Source organism: Pseudorasbora parva, chromosome 20 (assembly GCF_024679245.1).
Source record: "Pseudorasbora parva isolate DD20220531a chromosome 20, ASM2467924v1, whole genome shotgun sequence".
NCBI classification, from domain to species: Eukaryota; Metazoa; Chordata; class Actinopteri; order Cypriniformes; family Gobionidae; genus Pseudorasbora; species Pseudorasbora parva.
The window spans coordinates 1,041,259-1,062,275 of NC_090191.1; the positions used below are offsets into that span (position 1 = coordinate 1,041,259).

A 21,017-nucleotide genomic window follows, 5' to 3' on the forward strand; every position below is an offset into this window, starting at 1 on the left:
ACGGATCAAAGTATTTGTTTTCGAATTGGTTTGTTTAAACAGATATTTCAAGCTTTCCATAGGCCTATTTCTCATGTCTCTGGGGAAAGTATGTCCTGAGTTTCGGTTCATTTATGTGACGCAGTTCTTTCTGCTCTTTAGTTTATTCTGTGCACTATCAAGGGCTTCAGATTTGCTGTGTTGTCGGTCTTAGTAGTGGTTATCTTGTCCTGAATATTGCATTGCGCCCTGCTGGCATCAAGGCTGGTGAAATGTAGCCACACTTTTGATCTTTTTTATCTTTGTGGGTCAGATCACTTTCCCCGTATTCACACTGCACACGTCTGCGATGCATCACAGCCACGGCGAGGGTTTGCTCCGTGCTCATGCTGTCTCCTTGCTTCATGTACAGACAGCTTAGAGCTTATGAGGATCATCTATTACACTAACACATTCTTTCTCATTAATACAGGTAACAGTATGTATCCAGTGAAAGTGTTGTGATTATTCCCGTTATCCTGAATCCTGCTGTTGGGCCAAAGTCTTACATAGACGACATCTCCAACCTCCAGGAGCAACACAACCCCTTTCGAGGAGTTTAACGCACCCTGAGCCTGATGAGCATATGCCTTAACCACCTGCTGTCCATTCTTCATGATGGAGGCAGTTGATGGATTTGCTTGACTACCATGAGCATAGACAGAGAATTTGAAGACATATGCTCCTTTCAGTGGGGCTGTGAATATACCTTAAGCAAATAAGAAAAAGAATTCAGCGGTGTCCTGTATGATTGCTTGATTTCCAAGCACAGTGTTATAGTATTTAAAGATCATTGAATTGTCTTATTCACATTACATAACTGTAGAGAGGTCTGAACGGAGCAGAAGGGTTCTCATTACTGAGGTTTATGATTGATAATCACCTGTAACTGGGTTGTAGGCGTTCCCTATGTTAGTGAAGACGTTCCTGTAGGTTAGTGTGATTTCAGTGGTAAAAGGACCAATATCTCCACTGTTAGATAGCATCAGTGAAGCTGAAAAAGCTATCTCTCTGTCTGTTCATGAAAAACATAAGCAATATTGTGATATATTACACTGAGAATGTACAGACACTGAATTTAACCTCACATGGTTTCACCTCTATTTTCCTTTCTCAACTCTTCCACTTGACTCTGAGTAAGACTGGACATTTCTGTGAAGGAACAAAGATTGTGTTCAATGACATTTATAATGCTTATTAAACAGGGTTGTAACAGTACACAAAACTGACGGTTCGCTACGTAGGTACGAGTTTTGAAGTTCAGTTCGATATAGCAGGGAGGTGAAAACAACATACAATTGCTAATTTTTTTATATTAAACAGTTGTTTACTGCAAAAAAATGAGTCTCTGTAATTGTATAAATTCAATTTGAAATATAGCCGTCATTATTGGGGCCAAGCACAAAAAAAGATGATAACCAACTGCAATAATGAGCCATTGAAGAACTATTAATATCATTTTAGGAAAAATAGCATTATCAGTACAGTCAATTATAATGATTTAATGGTAGGGGTGTAACGATTCGTTTTAACAACGATTCGATTCGACTGAAATAAAACAGTCACACTGATTAAAATTTTTGGCTAAAAAGTTACTGAATCGATTTCAAGTCACTGAATCGTTTCGGATCATATCGTTCTAAATGAACCAATATCGTCCTTAAATTGTTAAACCGAATCATTACACCCCTCTTTAATGGGTTATCACTTTTGACCAATAGGTGATGCTGTGACCAAATTGATGTGGTGTAGTCAGATTTAGGTGGCAATGACACAGGCAAAGTTTGCTGTCAATATGTCAATGCATCGCAGAGATAGAGCATCAAGAGTCATTTTGTAGGGATGTAAGGATTCGGTTTAACAATGATTCGATTCGGTTGAAATAAAACAGTCACACTGATTTAAATTTTTGGCTAAAAACTTTCTGAATTGATTTCAAGTCACTGAATCGTTGTTAACCTTAAATCGCGATACGAATCGAATCGTTGTTAACCGAATCTACCCCTATCATTTTGGCATCATGCCTCAACTTCGTTGCTGAGGTATTTGAAAAACAGTTTCGTCTATCGACACAAAATCTATCTGTTTGCACTGTCTGAAGATAATACGATTTAATTTCGATGAAAAACTGAACAAACGTTCGAAACGAGTTCAAAAAAGTAGTTCTTGCCATGAGCCAATGAATATATTAAGACCGTTTCATTACAATAGGCAAATTGAATCAAAAGTTAATGGCATTTTTGTAAATTTTGTCTCACATGGCATTCGTAAAATATAGATTTTTTTGGAGACAAAATTCAAAATGGCTGCCGCACAAAATGGTGGTGCTAGAGGGATTGAGATAGAGAATCCAAATTTGCTATGTTGAATGTGTGGACTGTCCTCTATCTATGTGCCAAATTTAATCATTTCCTGCTAGCGGTTATATGGGCTGCCATAGACTCAAGAGTGGAAGAAGAATAATAATAATGATGTTATCAGCTTATTTTAATTTATCATATAGCGACAATGTTGGCAGATCAGTATTATAGTTTATAGAATTAAATAAGATCTAATTCATACATTTTATTTGTATATTTATTTGAATAACTTAGATCATAATTTTAGTGTCCCCAACTGAGCGAGCCAAGCCAAAGGTGACGGTGGCAAGGAACCAAAACTGAAAGGTGAGACTGATTATTATTAACGTCCCTTTGTGATTATTGGTGTTTAATGTTGGTAAAACTAACACTATGTTGGTCATGTACATGTAACGGAGACCAGCTAGTAGTTGCTGTGTGAGTGTAAACCTCCCTCCTCTGAGGTTGCAGCCTTTAGTCTCCTTGTTAGAGCATCCGACTCTTATGCCTGCGGACCCGGGTTTGAGTCCCAGTCCGAACAGAAGGGGTTACATACACGAGTATCAAAAGACATGTACTAAAAATTTGTGGTACGATTATGTGTCCTGTTGCACTCCCAAGAGATAACACAATAAATGTTACACTATGCATTGCTGTTTTACTCTGAGGATGAAAGATTGAGTGTTTTGGTGAGGTACCATCATTTTTCTTGCTCAGCTCTTCCAGGATGAACGTCTGTTGCTCCGCAGCTTTCTCGGCATCGCTCATTCGCGTCTCTAAAGCTCTGATGTTTGCTCTCTGCTCTGTGACCGTGGCGGTCAGTTCTCTCAATGCTGCGTGGATGTCAGGGAAGCACAGATGGCAGTGTTGTTGACTGTCAGATGAAGCTACAGCCCTCAAAGTGTCTGTTTGAGGTGGATTCTGTATCCCGTCATCAGAGCTGAGCTGAGCTGTTGACTGATCTCTTTCTTACCGAGTCCTCCATTGACCTGCTGTTGGACGACAAACGCGAAGGTTTCCAAAAGCAGAAGTATACACACTAAACCCTTCATTCTTCACTGATGTTTGCGTCCAGCTCTTGCTCTCAGTCTCTCATGGTCTATTGCTTCAGATAAAAAGGTAAAGTTCATTGTCAATCATAAATAAAGGGTTGTTCCAGGTTCAGTAGATGTTTAACTCTATTCACAATGTGTTGCTTTGTTTTTACCCATGTTAATTATTACTTTCTCAAGGTTCTGTCCTTCATATGCACGTCATGTTGAGTAAGAAAACAAGCTGCTGGATTGGCAGGTGTGCATATGTGACCACAAAACCAGTCATAAGCGTACATTTTTGGAACAGACAACCACCTAGCAATTTCCCCTTTCGCTTCGAAAGCGCGTCTATTTAGCTGCAAACGCTCAATTTATTTATCAATGGGATTCAAAATGTTCAATCCTCCAACTAGACACAACTAGATGTGAATTTGAAGCTGTATTTGCGTTCGGTGTGTACACAGCATTAGAGTTATTCCACTAAATATGTTGAAGCAAGCTAAAAACACAAATTTTATCTATGTATGACGACATATCACAGCGATGACATAATATACCACTTGCTGCTGCATAAACACATGTATCAATAAGCACACCACACAATATGCACAGAGATATGGAGTAAAGATGTTGATTTCTGAAAGCTGCTACTGGAAAAGCTGCCACATTTAGAGATACTGATGTGATTGTTATCAGATTTCAGATCTTATCAGCCTATCTTGAGTCATGAGAGACCTTTGTATTTATTATAATCTACAAACGGGAAATAATAGAATAACAACTCCACGTGGCATAGACAAGAACGGACAATGGACTGAGGAAACACATGACCAAAAACCCCAAAAATAATAATAACAGAATAAACACAAGCTATTTTAAATGTATACTTCAATCGAAAGCCCTTTATATTACAATTTAATTTCAATTCATCTGTACAGCATCTTTTACAATGCAGTCTGTTGTGCAACTTTACAGAAGTAAGGCAATATGTGATGATCCAACATGTTCTAAACCTATTACTGTGGAAAGTAGGCCTGCACGATATTGGAAAAAAATTACATTGCGATATTTTTTTCCCCAACGATATACAGTCCCTGACAAAAGTCTTGTCGCTTATCTATTTTCTAGAAATACCTGATATTAACCTGACTTTTAATTAATTCATTGGTGTTAGAAATAGCTCATATGAAAAGCAAAAACCCTCCCAAATGATGTTTAATGCACTGAAATAAATAATGTTCACAGAAAAAATATTTATCATTTAATCGAGACAGAAAGGTCAAATTTTGGCAAGACAAAAGTTTTGTCGCCTATACAGAAATGGAACAAATTTACTGCAAATACAAAAATATGTCAGCAAATTAAGTTGTGGTGCTGTGAGATCCAAATGTAATATCTTGTATGACTTCCATGAGCTTGAAGGACTGCATCCATGCGGTTTGGCAAGGATTCATACAATTTATTGATGAAGTCATCAGGAATAGCTAAGAAAGCAGTCTTGCATGCCTCCCAGAGTTCATCAATATTCTTTGGTTTCGTCTTCCATGCGTCCTCTTTCATCCTACCCCACATATGCTCAATGATGTTCATGTCTGGTGACTGGGCTGGCCAATCCTGGAGCATCTTGATCTTCTTCGCCTTGAGGAACTTTGATGTGGAGATGGAAGTATGCGATGGAGCACCGTCCTGCTGCAGAATTTGGCCTCTTTTATGGTTGGGAATATAAGAGGTAGCTAAGATTTCTTGGTATTTTAGACTATTGATGTTGCCTTCCACCCTGCAGATCTCTCGCACACCCCCATACTGGATGTAACCCCAGACCATGATTTTTCCGCCAACAAACTTCACTGTTTTCTGGGTGAATCTTGGATCCATTCTGGCTCCAGTAGGTCTCCTGCAATATTTGCGGCGACTGTGGTGTAATTCAACAGAAGATTCATCTGAAAAATCCACCTTCTGCCACTTTTCCAGCGTCCATCCTTTTAGCGGGCTGTGGGCCTTGGCAAATGCCACACGGTTTTTCAATTGTCTTTTGTTTAGTGCTGGCTTCTGGGCACTGATTCGACCATGGAGGCCATTTCGAGACAGAATCCAACAAACTGTTCTGGTTGACACAGGGACTTCAGGTGACCAGGTCTCGTGGAGCTCTGCTGCAGTGGAAAATGGGCTGGCCTTGGATTTTCGAGCCAACAAACGGTCCTCTCGAGCAGTTGTCTTGTGAGGTCTGCCTGACCTGAGCTTGTTAAAAACGTCTCCAGTCTCTTCAAATCTTTTTTTTATCCTCTGTACTTGACGCTGAGACACATTGAAGGTGTCTGCCACATCAGCAGTGGATCTGGTCTTCAGCCTCTTGATAATCAAAACTTTAGTCTCTGGGTGAATCTTAGGCATGTTTGCAGAGGTCTAGTTGCAGTTGATGTAAAGGTCTAGTGTACTGGGGTTCTTTTTATACACACTTGAGACCTAATTGATCCATTATTAGTAACAGGTGAAGATCATATGACAAGGTGACAACACTTATGTCTTTGCAAAAATTGACTCAATGGGCTTTACCAAGCTGTGAATATTAGAATACTTTTTGAAAGTTTAGTTTTTCACTGAAACATTATCACAAAAGCTGGTGGGATTAATATGAGCCATTTCTTGTAAAAAAATCTTGATTAGAAATATATTTCAGCGGCACTTTAGGTCAATTTGTACAGAAGCAACAAGACTTTTGTCAGGGACTGTATATTGTGATATTGAGAGCCATCAATCCAGGCTAAAGTCAATAATTACCATTCCGTGATATTAATAATTTCACTAATAAGCAAGCTTCATTACAAGTGACAAAAAGAAATGTTGGAAAGTATGTGCAAACATGAAACTAAACCTCCAGTAGGTGGCAGCAGGTGACCGTCTGAATGAGTGAGTCACTGAGTCGTTCATTCAAACGATTCATTTGAACGCTGAATCGTTCACACTTGTTGCTGTGAGTGAGACGTGTTACGGGTCTGCTGTGAACGATTTTCACTGCTGAAATAGAACAAAAACACTAAATATTGCATCTAAAATGTAAGTGACTTTAAGTGAATGTTAATTAGTTGTTTATGGAGCTGTCATATAAAATCAGTGTCATTTTCAGTCGTGATGGTCTTCAGGAAAACGCTCTAGTGTTGTGATTTCTCCTCGAGAGGCTGCATGAGCGTGAACAGTGCGACCTTATTATCATCAGTTCAGTATATATTATCCACAATCGATCGCCACTTACACTAAATAAATGCACAAACATTCTTGCATTTTGGTGATTGGCTAGTTATTTTTTGTTTTAATCAGGCTCTTGTCCGTCAGGCAAGTAAAATTCTCTTTCACTTGTCCCTTCAAAACACCCACATGTCCCGGACAAGCGTTCATGTCGAGCCCTGCTTTGTATTCGTCGTAAAGATCTTTGTGGTGCCGTTTTAAGTGATCAGACAAATTGGTGGTGTTTTCTTGTTTTGTGGCCACAAGACACTCCATGCAAAGTAACGTTACCACTTTTTGTTCAACATCCTCCTTTATGTAGCCAAAATAGTCCCAAAAAGATGATTTCTGCTACGAACCTTTTTTATCCCTCTTCGGATCCTCTTCGTCGCGCATTTTAGCAGTGAATGTTTGGCCGTGAGCGGTGAGCAGCGGCACAGCGAACCAATCACTGAGCAGGCACGAGGAACGTGTCACTCCAGCAACACACTCATGTTTACTGTGTGCTTCCTTAATACACCATGGGCTACTACCATAGACCATAAAAAAATACTACTACCCTTCACATCGCATGTTCCGGCAATTAAAATGTGATGTACCAATGTGCTTTTTTTATGATTTTCATGGACTCTTATATATTCTGTTGACTGTATGATATTCTGTATGATTCCAGGTTCCATTGCCATTTAGAAGTGATTTTAACCATTTTAAAATTAAGTTTTTCACTCAGACAGTCAAAAGCAGTTGTTTTATACCCTTCATCAGAGTAATCTTTCATGGCCATTTTAATATAATGCAATCAACAAAGATGAAACGTGATTTTATTTACATTCTGTGAAAAAACTGAGCTAGAATAAGATGGATATATTCATCATGAGAAGGATAGCGTTGGGAATATGTGATTTACCCTTTAATTCAATCCTGTATCATAATTTGAATGAGTTTTCTGTGTGTGAATGTCTTTTATTTTGAACGGGACTTTTATTTTGGTGTTGCGTCATGACGTCATAAGGCTGCGCCACGCTCCTATCTGTGATTCTGCTGAAGAAAGGTTTGTGTTTTTAAGTGTTTAAATATGTTTAGTCCTTTCAGACGATTATATAGAGAACGGTGACATGAGTTAATTCATTAATGTATCACTGTAATGTATGCATTAACAGTTATGAACAGTTTTTAATGAGTAAAGTGTATTCATAACAGCATTGAACGCGTTTTTTGAGTAGTAATGGGAGAAACGAAGCTTTTGATCTCAGAATGATTCACTGATTCGAATCTTTTGACTCGCCACACTCTGGTGACACCTGCTGGTCAGAACAATGGAAATACAACACAAACTCGGCCTTAATCATCTGATAAGATTAAATATCAAAAATGTGTTATTTTATCGGTTTTAGAGCTTGTTTTGTTTGTTCTATTGCTCAGCTAAACAGGCCAATCAAAAACTATTAACTGCTATTATTACTTTTAATTATACTAATGTAATCTCGTCTCATTTCGCTCCCTATATTGTGAAGTAAATATAATACGTGTACCTTTATGAATGTGTCGTCAGGTCATTTAAGTCCATGTGGGACTGATTATAAAAAACTGATTATAAAGTAATGAAAAGTGTGGATCCTGTTGAATATTCTCATTTTAAAGAGCATATTGCAGGTTAAATTTTTTTTGAGATAAACATATAACCTTGTATGAAAATGCCATATGAAAAGGTAATGCAGGATTTAAAATGTTTTTAAAAGACATAAGAGCACAAATTTAGCAGATAAAGTGGCCATTTCGTTAGCTGTTTGTAAAACCGCTGTTTTTTTCAACATCGCGTCATATTACGTCACGAGAGGGAGTCGTTTGCCAAGCTCTGCATTGGCTCAGTGCAGAATAGGTTGGTATTCTGTAGTAATCAGTGTATTTTCGGTAGTTTTTCTATTTAAATTTATCATTGTCATGGAAAATGATAGTGTCCAGCCTGTCAGGACATTGAGTCCACAGGTTTCCTAAAAAAAAAAAAGTTAGAAAAGCTGCATTGTGGCGTTTTGTGCAGGTGAAGAGACGGTACTTCACTTCTGCGTCTGCTTTGACACACGCGGTGGTGTGTGTGTGTGTGTTCACTTTACACCGCGGATTATCAGCGATATGATGAAGTTTAACATTGCAATACTCATGTAGTTAAAGGATAAATGATTAAATACTCACACGCAATGCTTCTTGGCTATTGTTTTTACATTAATCAATTTCAACATTGATTAATACAAAGTATGTAGGTAACATAAACACACATGCATAGTCTCACACTTTAAAAAAAAAAGTCAGGAATTATGTGCTGATAATGTGCATTTTATTCAAGCGTATATACATCGTTCACTCAAATACATACTCAAAACGTCATACATCCCCACAATATCGACGGTGAATCGGCACAAAATAAACCCATAACACAGAATGAGTGAATAAAGGATCACAATAACACGTTATACTGTCTGTGGCTCGGCCGCGGCGGAGTGTGACGGCCGGTCGCGGATCCGTCAGACGATCAGCTCGGAGAAACCGCGTGAACTGAGCACCGTAACTGAGGCGATCCGGGCGAACATACACACGCACGCGAACGTTCGCGTTCGCGTTAAACAGAGACTGGAGACTCAAACCAGAGACTCAATGTTGCTGCTAGCTTTAGATAGAAAACATTACTTGTGTGCAAATGATTTGTTGAAAAGCATAGAACAGCAGCCTTTTCAACAGAAACAACCAGAGAGGGAGTGAGGGCGCATGTGCGTATGTATGTGTGTGTGTGTCATGGTGTGTGTGTGTGTGTGTGTGTGTGTGTAAAAAGGCACTGTAATGGTTGCAGCAACTGAGCTATAGCATAATAATACTCATACATCTAGCCTGTGACATTGTTGTGCATGATTTGGCAATAGGGGACAGCCATGCTGGTGAAAATCAAGCCGACTCCCGATTTTTTTTTGATTTTGTATGTTTAAAAAATATCGTGAGAGAGGGAGGTGCGAGAAACGTGCTCGGCTCGTCGTGTTTTTCCTCACATGCTGCGAGCCACGACCATACGAGCATCCACAATGTCCACGCGAGGGAAAAACATCGTCTGCGAGCAGCGAGCTCATATGTCAGCACAACCAGCACCGGGTAACGTTACGCCCCGCGCCCGGCTTTAACATCTAATGTGGACGGCGAGTGTGACTTAAGCCAGATGGTCTGAACTTATTATTAGTTTCTGTTATTGGTATCAATACTCCTAGATGACCAATAGCAGCTTTGCGATTGCCTGATACATGATAATTATCTGCGAAGTGTTGTAATCTGAGCACAGTGTTAGCGTATAATGTTATGAGCCGACTCTCTCACCTGCTCTGTTTTCCACTGTTTCTCCTCACACAACAACTCAAATCCTCTCCTCTGATCGTTGTTCTGTCTAATCCTGGCCTGTCCCTTATTGTGTGTCATAATTGCATGGCTGTGGTCTGCCATATGAGTATTAATAAACATTTATAATTTCCTCAGCGTCCGAACTGCCATTGCGATCCATTGTTTTCCTATGGTTGAAAGTCACGGCACTCCCTCACGTTATGTCACTTCCGGTTTGCGCATTTTTAGATGCGGAAGTAAAATTTTCACACAAAAACGACTCAAAAAGCCTTATTAGCGTATTTACAAGTATATTTTAAAGAAATTCTAGGTCCTACATTATTTTTCTATACACTGACTCACTGGAGTCTCTAACCTGCAATATGCTCTTTAACCATGACAGAAAGTCCAAACACACAGAAGAACTCCTGAGATCCCCGTGACACACTATTATAAAGATCGCGATGAATGCGTTTATTAAAGAGGAGAGCGAAGATGTGAAGATTGAAGAACGTGAAGATACTGAGGAACAAACAGGTGCGCTTCATTCTCAGTTGCTTCTCTTTATCTCTGTTTAATGTGTTTGTATAACCCCTAAAATGGTTTTAAGCCAACTTTCGCTGTAGTGTACCATTTGGAAATATCAGTTTTGTCATTCATCAGCCGATATGCTCCACATGGAGATCTGGACTCAACCTCATCAGTCCATCTGGGATCACATGATCAAACTGAGACAGACTAAATTAAGATGACCAGGTTTCTGAAATGGAAACCCGGGACATTCCCTATTTGAGTGGTTAAATCTCATGTGCTACTATCCATTTAAAGGGGTGGTTGCATGAGATTTCACTTGTGTAACTTTAGTTTGTGTGTAATGCTGCTTGAGCATAAACAGTCTCTGCAAAGTTACAGCGCTGAAAGTTCACTGCAAACGGAGATATTGTCTTTTAAAGTTATGGCAGTTTATTGCCTACAAAAATGGCCGGTTTGGACTACAACAAGCTTGGGTTGGTGACATCATAAACCCTCGCTAGTCTCCGCAGATGTGACTTCTGCCCGTAATGGGAAGGGGCGTGGCCTTAACCTGTGCTTGGCACTTCAGCCAATAAAAATACAGGAAACTACATTTGGCCATCTGACCAATTTAAGACCATTGTGTTTTTCAGAGGGAGGGGCTTCATAGAAGCAGGAAACAAATGAGCCGTTCAAAGCACAGACAGCGGTGTGGAATAAAGGGAGGATAGAAGAAAAAAACAGTGTTTAAGAAAAAAGAAAAAAAAACTATTAAGACATGTTACACTGCGCCCCATAAACACAACCAAGCCTAGAGAAAAAAGAGTCCATGGATCAGAGACCATTCAGATTCACAGATCAGCCACTCATTTTCTACAGGGTTCAGGGCAAGGATGGCTATGGCAGATGCTAGGTTTTGTGCTTGGTGACCCATTTGTGTATTGATTTTAATGTTTGTTTTTGGATCACTGTACTGTTGGAAGGTCCAAACATGGCCCATTATAATATTTCTATTTATTTGATTGAATCCATGATGCCACGAATCTGAACAAGATGTCCAGGACCTCAAGCAGAAAATTATGCTCACAGCATTAACGATCCAGCAGAGTATTTCATTTTACACATGGTGTAAGAGCCATATTTATTATATGTAATTCTGTCATATGCCACTAGGGGGCACTAGGTATGTGCTTTGCTCAGCTGATCTCAGGTCAGCCCGGGTATGTCATTTAACTTGGAGGAAATTCAGAAACAGGTGTTGCTGATTGGGAAGCAAACAGTTTTCGACTGTCATGTTGTGTCTTACCTTAATGGTGAACAATAGGGTTTGTTGTTTGGTTATGTATTATGAGTTAAGATATTGCCTCTAAAAAATGTATTGGAGGAGAATAAACTTGCTAGATAATAGAGTAAAAAGACTGAACTCTTGATTTGTATGAGACCACATTGGCACACGTCTGAACTTAATCCGTTATATTAGCAACCAGTATTAGACTTAGTTTAGGACTTAGTCAATACACATGGGGTACTTTTTAATCTCTCTGTGCACCAAACCCATATTAAGTTTTTGTATTAAATAAATATTTTAGTATTTTTTGTTATTTTTGGACGAAAATGTATTGTCGACGCTTCAAAAGAGTCTAACTAACCAACTGATCTCTCATATGGACTACTTTGATGATGTTTTCATTACATTCTGGAAGTGGACAGCAAGTGGGCATACACTTACATTCAAAGGACAGAAAGGCCTCAGACTAAATCTAATATATATATATGATATATGACTGTATCCCAGTCTGATTATTGTTGTAGAGTAAGAATCCATTTGGGGTATAATGAGATGAATGTCTGAAAAATATAAAATTTTTATAAAGATATCCTTTAGACATAAGACAGACTTTATAAAGGTACGTTCACACCAAACGCGAATAGAGCATCTGAGGCGAATGATTTCCATGTGAAGTAAATGGAAAGGCGCGTTGACGCGCGTCTGGAGGTCCTGCGGAGCGATTCTGCCTCATTCGCGCGTCTAACGCAAATTTGAAGCGAATGGAGCGTCTTGCGCGAGTGGTGCTTTTTGTGCATTCACGCGTTTGAAGCGAATTCGCGTCTACGCCTGAGTTAAATTTTTAAAACTTTGGCGTCAATTCGCGCTGTGTTAACCAATGAGGAGCCTGCTTGCTGCTGTCACGTGGTAAAGTGACGTGATAAACCCTGCATATAATTAAAAAAATACTGATATTTTGTCACTAAATGTAGTTTTAATGCTTTTCAGTTGATAATGTAGTTGTTTAAAGCTAAAATATGTGGTTTACCTTTAAAGACAGTGCCTATTTAAAAAGAACACTTGCATTTTTGGAGTTGTGAGATCCAGGCAATCTCCGGGCGCTCAGCGCTCGTTAACCCCGGCGAGAGCAGCCTTTCCTCGGCCAGTCCTTCTGGTGTTTGCCGCTGGCTCGGATGTCTAGAGGTTAAACATGACATATACTTCGCCTTTTGTACATCTAATGGGCAATCTTTGGTCCAATTAATATATTGTTGCCTACCAAATCATTTTGACTGAGGGCTAAGTGAAGTTTCATAACTTTATGTTTTATTTAAATATACATGCAGTGAAGATAATCAAGGTAGTGCGTTGGCTGAACCACATGTGTGGCTGTTAATGCTTAATATATTTCACTTGGAGCGGCTTTAACGCACGTCTTTCGCTTCAAATGCTCAATTTCTACACGCATTCAATTAGCTGCGGACGCGCGAATGGATTCAAACTGTTCACACGTCAAACTAGATGCGGTAGACGCGATTTTGACGCTCAATTCGCATTTGGTGTGAACGCAGTGTCAAGTCGGTCAAGGCTGCCAACCAGTTGCAAAAGAGTGGGCCGTGGGAGTGTATAAGCAGGCATAGCTCAATACATTGGAGGCCTCCGTATGACGACTCTCATAATAAGATGAGGCCTATTCCACATTGGGGTCAGCAGTCTACAATGCTTTAAGCTCAGGACATCTTGCAAGTAGGCTCACAGAGAACCTACCATTAACAATTGCTATCATAGCAGAGCTGTTTGCAGTAGAGGCCTCAAAAAGATATGTTCGCAGTAGCAAAGGAGGCTCACAGAGAGCCTACCACTCACAATCACTATCCTAGAGGAGCTCTAGGGAGTAGAGGCTTTAAAAAGATACGCTCGCAGTAGCCAAGGGGGCTCACAGAGAGCCTACCACTCACAATCGCTATCCTAGAAGAGCTCTACGGAGTAGAGGCCTCTAAAAGATACGCTTGCAGTAGCCAAGGAGGCTCACAGAGAGCCTACCACTCACAATCACTATTCTAGAGGAGCTCTAGGGGCTAGAGGCCTCTAAAAGATACATTCGCAGTAGCTAAGGGGGCTCACAGAGAACCTACCACTCACAATCGCTATCCTAGAAGAGCTCTAGGGAGTAGAGGCCTCTAAAAGATACGCTTGCAGTAGCCAAGGGGGCTCACAGAGAGCCTACCACTCACAATCGCTATCCTAGAAGAGCTCTAGGGAGTAGAGGCCTCTAAAAGATACATTCGCAGTAGCTAAGGGGGCTCACAGAGAACCTACCATTTACAATCGCTATCCTAGAAGAGCTCTAGGGGCTAGAGGCCTCTAAAAGATACATTCGCAGTAGCTAAGGGGGCTCACAGAGAACCTACCACTCACAATCGCTATCCTAGAAGAGCTCTAGGGAGTAGAGGCCTCTAAAAGGTACGCTTGCAGTAGCCAAGGAGGCTCACAGAGAGCCTACCACTCACAATCACTATCCTAGAGGAGCTCTAGGAGGTAGAGGCCTCTAAAAGATACACTCGCAGTAGCCAAGGGGGCTCACAGAGAGCCTACCACTTACAATCGCTATCCTAGAAGAGCTCTAGGGAGTAGAGGCCTCTAAAAGATACACTCGCAGTAGCCAAGGAGGCTCACAGAGAGCCTACCACTCACAATCACTATTCTAGAGGAGCTCTAGGGGCTAGAGGCCTCTAAAAGATACATTCTAGGGAGTAGAGGCCTCTAAAAGGTACGCTTGCAGTAGCCTAGGAGGCTCACAGAGAGCCTACCACTCACAATCACTATCCTAGAGGAGCTCTAGGAGGTAGAGGCCTCTAAAAGGTATGCTTGCAGTAGCCAAGGAGACTCACTGAGAGCCTACCACTTACAATCGCTATCCTAGAAGAGCTCTAGGGAGTTGAGGCCTCTAAAAGATACGCTTGCAGTAGCCAAGGAGGCTCACAGAGAGCTTGGCGATGGAGGTATCAGCATGACAACTCTCTAAAGTGAAAAGTCTAGCTAACATGAAGGACAGCTACTAAAGAGGCTTTAGAGAGAGCCTAACAACTTAGCAAACCTACAAGTGCCAGACAGACCAACCGCCTGTGCCGAACCATCAATAGGGAAGATGATGGTATTAAAATTCAGTCTGGATGGATGGCAGATGTTATTCAGCCTCTGAGACCCTGGAGCACTCAGCGGCTTTACTCTGGCGGGCCAGCCCCCTTTGTGGCTTGAGGCGCAGATCTGGTATAAAGGTCTTAAAAGCTACTGAGTGTGCTTTCACCTCATTAAACTTCTCAACAACTAAACTTCTTCACCTCCACAGATGAACCAAAAAGTTCAGAAGGCAAAATATTGCAGAGCAGAACGTTTTTTTTCTTTCTCCCAGATGTCAGCCAGTTTCACCCAAAGATGTCTCTCCGTAGCCACCATGGCCGGCATAGATCGACTGATCGCAGTTTGTTTGGTGGTGCGGAGAGTCAAATCCGTGGTGCAGTGAAGCTACTTTATCAGCTCAGGGGGCAGCATCTGGTCATTCAGGAGATCAGCCGGATCCGCTGCCCTATATGCTCCACCATTAACGAGAGATGTAACATGCAGCAGCTTAGGTGGTAGAGACAAAGCCTTATTAACAACTTATTAAGCCATATTATTGCCTTAGACACGTTCAAAATGACAGGTATCCTAAAGAAAAGAAAGTGGATGACGTAGTCCACAGGTGCTCTTTTATACTCATGGTCACACCCATGGGGATGAAGACCAATGTCAAGTTCATTATCATGTTTAGACTTTAGACTTGCTTTAGACACTGGTCATGCTGGAGGTATTTTCCATAGCGCCCTCCAAGGAATCCTTTCGAAAGGCAACCCACTTGAATGTTTTCGGAACATTTGTTGACCCCATTCTTCTTGTTAAGTCCTGGGACCTGCAGTATATTTTTGACCTCCCACTCCAGCAGCAAAGGTAAAATGGCCTGCTCCTGCTAGATTTGTGTTGGAAAGCATGGGATCCTTATCCAGTGCTCTACTGTGGGTTTATATAAGGGCTTTGATAACTGCCAGCTTGAAAGTATTTGGTTATGAGATTACAAGTTACAGATTGAGTTGTTTAGTGGGTATAGGATCTAGAATACACGTTGTTGGATTTGATGTTTTACATGCCTAAATGGTGTTAACTGTTTTTTTTTTTTTTTTGTTTCTTTTTACCCTAGACATGATGGAGCTGAAAGAAGAGATTCAAGAACTGAATGAAATAGAAGAGAAAGATCAGTATGAGAAATGTCATGATTTCATGACAGGGGAGAAATCTAGTTACTCACAGACTCATAAAACAGAAACTGGAGACCTCCAGATGAGAGTTCATACCGGAGAGAAGCCTTACACCTGCAAACAATGTGGAAAGAGTTTCAGTCGAAAAGAAAGCCTTGAAGTCCACATGAATACACACTGTAGAAAAAAGCCTCACACCTGCAAACTATGTGGAAAGAGCTTCTCACTAAAAGGAAATCTTAAAATTCACATTAGAATCCATGGTGGAGAGAGGGCGTTTATATGCCCTCAGTGTGGAAAGAGGTTCACACAGAAAAATGCCCTTAATGGTCACTTGAGAGTTCACACTGGAGAGAAGCCATACACCTGCAAACAATGTGAGAAGAGTTTCTCACGTAAAGAAAATCTTAAAATTCACATGAGAGTTCACACTGGAGAAAAGCCTCACACCTGCCAACAGTGTGGGAAGAGCTTCTCACTAAAAGGAAATCTTACAACTCACATGAGAGTTCACACCGGAGAGAAGCCTTACACCTGCCCTCAGTGTGGAAAGAGTTTTAAGCAGAAAAAAAAACTTACTGCCCACATGAGAGTTCACACTGGAGAGAAGCCGTTTGTTTGTGATCAGTGTGGAAAGAGCTTCAGATATAAAGAAAACCTCAATCATCACACGAGGACTCACTCAGGAGGGAACTGTTTAATATGCCATCAGTGTGGAAAGAGTTTCACACACACAGCAAACCTGGAGAATCACATGAGAATTCACACCGGAGAGAAGCCTTTCACTTGCCCTCAGTGTGGAAAGAGCTGCATGACGAAAGGAAACCTTAAGATTCACATAAGAGTTCACACTGGAGAGAAGCCGTACAAGTGTGTTCAGTGTGAGAAGAGTTTCACATATCACACAGAGCTGAAACGACATTTACAAACTCATTCTGGAAAGAAATAGACGTTTTCCTCTGTGACATTTTACGACTCCATGGTTTGTGTTTTGTTATATTTGTTGTTTTGTGAGCATCTGTATAGGAACCTCATCTGATTGGTTCCTGCTGGCTGATTGATGCTATGCTCTGATTGGTGCACAGTACTTTAAAAAGCACATCATCACTTCCTCCTCAGAAAGATCTTATGTTTTGAGCAGGGAGAATTTTGATTGTATAGTGCAGTTTGTGTGATTGTGTTAGGAGAGTTTGAATGTGTTAAGAGTATTAGACTGTGAATATTGTTTTTTTCTGAGGAACTTTGTTGCTATATTTGACCCCTTTCCCTTTTTTCTGACACTGATATTAGATTGGATTACCCCTTCAATATTGTTTGCCTGGTTGGTAAAGTAAAGAGTCTGACACCACTTTTGTTTATTGCAAACTGTTTTATATGTAATTTTGGCCTGGTCAGCTCTGGAATGAAATGGCCCAACTTAAGACAATATTTTATTAGTTTTTAATGCATCCATTTCTATATCGGGGTGGAGAACTCTGGTCCTCGAAAGCCACAGACCTGCAGAGTTTTGCTTGAACCCTATTCAAACACACCTGAACAAGTTAATCAAGGTCTGAAGGGTTAAGTTTGGAACATACTCTGCAAGAACAAAGAAATTAGGTGGAAGGTAGTTCTTGAGGTGGCAAGAACAAGAACAAAGTTCATTCTTTCCAGTACATTCCATACTTAAGGAGAAAAGCAGGTACTGATCATCTGCGTTTCTCCGCATTAACCACGCCCACTGTATGACCAATCATACAATAGTTCTCGGACACCTGCAATCCCTGGGAGCGGGAACTTTTTTTCTCTGTTCTTGCGGAGTATGTTGTAGGCTTTACTAGTAAGCTACAGGCATGTGAGTTTTATCAGGGTTGGAGCTGAACTCTGCAAGACTGATGCTCTCGAGGATGGGAGTTCTCCACCCCTGCTCTATATTCAGATATTGATAGAACAAATATTCTGGGGGCCATGATAGTTTTGTAAAGATTATCAAAATTCCTGCTCCTGGCTGGTAACTGGTAAGATAAGAGTTCAAATACAGTTAAAGATACACAGATCAGGCAGAACATTATAACCTAATATTGTGTTGGTCCCACTTTTGACAGCCCTGATCCATCAATGCCTGAAGACTCCTGAAGGTGTTGCCCAAAGCATCACACTGCCTCTGCCGGTTTGCCTCCTTCCCACAGTGCATCCTGAATCAGCTCCCCCTTCAAACCAATGGAAGTATTGGGAAGCAGTTCTGCTGTCATTGGGGAAAAAGTTAAGAAATGTTTGCTAAGCTCTCAGTACTGACCCTAGAACTTCGCATGTGACTTTTGTGTCAGGTGAACTTTTTTTTTAATGTTTTGTCAACATTCCGTTGACTGGAAGCGCAAAAATACATGCACTGACCACCTGTTATCCAAAAGCCATGTGAAGAACAAGGAGAAGTGCAATGATAAAGCTAGCCAGGCCAACACGTCCCTAGAGATGTGCATTACTGCAACTGCATTCAAGTGTTTGGACTCAAGGAAAGAGTTTGTTGAGGATTTTGTCGCTATGTGTGCTGAGGCTGACATCCCTTTGGAAAAGATGACAAAACTGTGTCTAATTCTAAAGAAGCACTGCAAACAGGGAGGAGCCCTACCTGAAAATCTAAGCAGCCTTCACCAACTTCACCTACCCCGAGTGTACAAGCCACATATCTCCTCTGTGCTACAAAAGATCTGTGGGAAAAAGTACTCTGTTGCTGTGGATGAGATATTACAGCATCCTAAACATCGTCATTGGTAGGTTAGTGAACACTAAGTTACTATAGAAATGTGTGAATGCATTACCTGATGTACCACCTTATTATTTTTGTTGTGTTCAGTCAATACTAACAGATCATTGCAATTTCCATTGCACCTCAGTACAGTTGCCTTTAAATTATTATTAATAAATTCAATGAAAGGGACATTTAAACCTACATGTGAGACCTAATGTTTTTTTCCTTCTTTCATCACAGGAGTTAAAAACCAATATTTCTTTTTGTGGATGTCGCATTCATGGATAAATGCAACCACTCAACAGTTTCCCAAGCAATACTAGCCTCCCTTCACAGCAGCGATCTAGATCTGAATGATACCTGGCCATTTGTTTCATGCTACTAACAGAAACAACATGAAGTTGATTGTTTTAGCCACTGGCTTGGTTCACTGATGCATCAAGACATCATCGACGGGACTGACAGTATTAAACGATTTAGAAAGAGAGTCTGTGTGAACTTAAATTATTAGCTAAAATGCTAAAACATATTGAGGACAATAAATCTAACACCATTGTCAATTTGATTAGTTGTAGCTGTGTTGCTTGCATCATACCAATATCTGCCTGGTTTTTACCATTATATGGGGTTTAATTGTAACTGTAGCAAATCCACAAGGTCTGGTGTTAATTTGCACTTTAATATTCCAAGTCTTACACTACTAAATGGCATACTTAATGTGGTCAGGTGTACTAAAGATGGAGCTAAATACACCAGCTCACAATGCATTAACTGTAAACAAGTTAACCACTGTAATTACTTTTGGAAAAAACAAAAAATACAAGCCAATCAACTACAAATAAAATAACTAAATATACATGTACAAAACAGACAATATTAATAAAATAATAACTGATAAGAAAAACTATCCAAAATGAGCTGATAAGCTGTGTCAGTGACAAAATGCTGACAGAAATCAAAGATTGTAAATATCATGGCGTAATATTGGATTGCACCCCAGAGGTTAGTCACCAAGAACAGATGCCTGTGGTTGTGCACACCGTAAGTCTTGGCAAAACCCCAGAGATAAAGGAACACTTCTTAGGATTTCTAATAGCTCCTGAATCTACTGGTCTAGGCTTGTCCACACTAAAGCTTAACAGGCTTGAAGAATTGAACATCCCTTTCCAGGACTGTAGAGGACAACAGTACGAGTGTAATTCAGCTTTATATTTTCCCATGCGGAAATGTCATATATGTACACATATGAAATATACATATATTAAATATATCCACACATTTATTTATTTATTTATTTTTATTATCCTTTATTTTACCAGGAAATAATCCCATTGAGATTCAAAATCTCTTTTTCAAGGGAGTCCTGGCCAAGACAGCAGAAAAATAAAAATAATAAAATAAATAATAATAATAACAAACAAATTAAAAATACAATAAAATACATGTACACACAAATAACCAAAAGAAAACATTTAACACTTTAACATCATCTCAACAAAATCACCAGCCGCACTCAATAACATCACATGTGTATCCGTGTCATTGTCGGTAGATACTCAAATTTAAGCTGTTTCTGCAATGTATACCAGGAAAAAGGTGCAAAAACTTTAAAAGCACTTTCACCGAAAACAGTTCGCGTTTGTGGGATATCATACATGATTTGCTTATATGATCTAAGATTACAATTCATAGCAGTGACTTTTGGAGTCAGAAGAGAACATAAGTAAGAAGGCAATTTACACAGTATGGCCTTAAAAAGAAAAGTATACCAGTGCTCCAGCCTGCGATTGTGCAAGGATGGCCAACCCACACTCTCATACAAGCTACAGTGATGAGTACGGAAATTAGAATCAGTTACAAATCTCAGTGCTGCATGATATACTGAATCCAACATTTTCAAAGAAGATTGATTTGCATGCATGTATAAAATATCACCATAATTGACAAGCGTCTTCTATTTTCCTTGATTTATAAAAGCACATCATTTTAGTTTTATCAGCATTTAGTACAAGTCGCAATTTATTAAGATTCTTCGGTATAATTTTAAAAGCGAATTGCAGATCATCTATGGCATTTTTCAAGGATGGGGCAGAACAAAACAAAACGGTATCATCCGCATAAAAATGACACTTTACTTTTGTTACATTCTGACACAAGTCATTTATATAAATAGTAAATAAAATGGGACCCAAAATGGACCCCTGGGGGACACCTTTTTGTATAAGTAATGAGTTTGAGGACACACCATCA

General features: G+C 40.1%; 2 protein-coding genes across 2 annotated transcripts; one reads left to right on the top strand and one right to left on the bottom strand.

Annotated features, from left to right (window-relative positions):
* Nucleotides 1–34: 34 nt before the first annotated feature.
* On the bottom strand, nucleotides 35–3,338 carry LOC137049888 (complement C1q-like protein 4). Its single transcript, XM_067428638.1, has 4 exons — nucleotides 3,056–3,338; nucleotides 1,117–1,170; nucleotides 902–1,033; nucleotides 35–727 (listed from the first exon to the last, which is right to left on the bottom strand). The coding sequence occupies exons 1-4, from the start codon at nucleotides 3,123–3,125 to the stop codon at nucleotides 420–422; spliced, it is 564 nt and encodes a 187-aa protein (XP_067284739.1). The 5' UTR covers nucleotides 3,126–3,338; the 3' UTR covers nucleotides 35–419.
* Nucleotides 3,339–7,619: 4,281 nt separating this feature from the next.
* Nucleotides 7,620–17,387, top strand: LOC137049883 (gastrula zinc finger protein XlCGF57.1-like). Its single transcript, XM_067428633.1, has 3 exons — nucleotides 7,620–7,664; nucleotides 10,371–10,504; nucleotides 15,982–17,387. The coding sequence occupies exons 2-3, from the start codon at nucleotides 10,432–10,434 to the stop codon at nucleotides 16,986–16,988; spliced, it is 1,080 nt and encodes a 359-aa protein (XP_067284734.1). The 5' UTR covers nucleotides 7,620–7,664; nucleotides 10,371–10,431; the 3' UTR covers nucleotides 16,989–17,387.
* The last annotated feature ends 3,630 nt before the right edge of the window (nucleotides 17,388–21,017 follow it).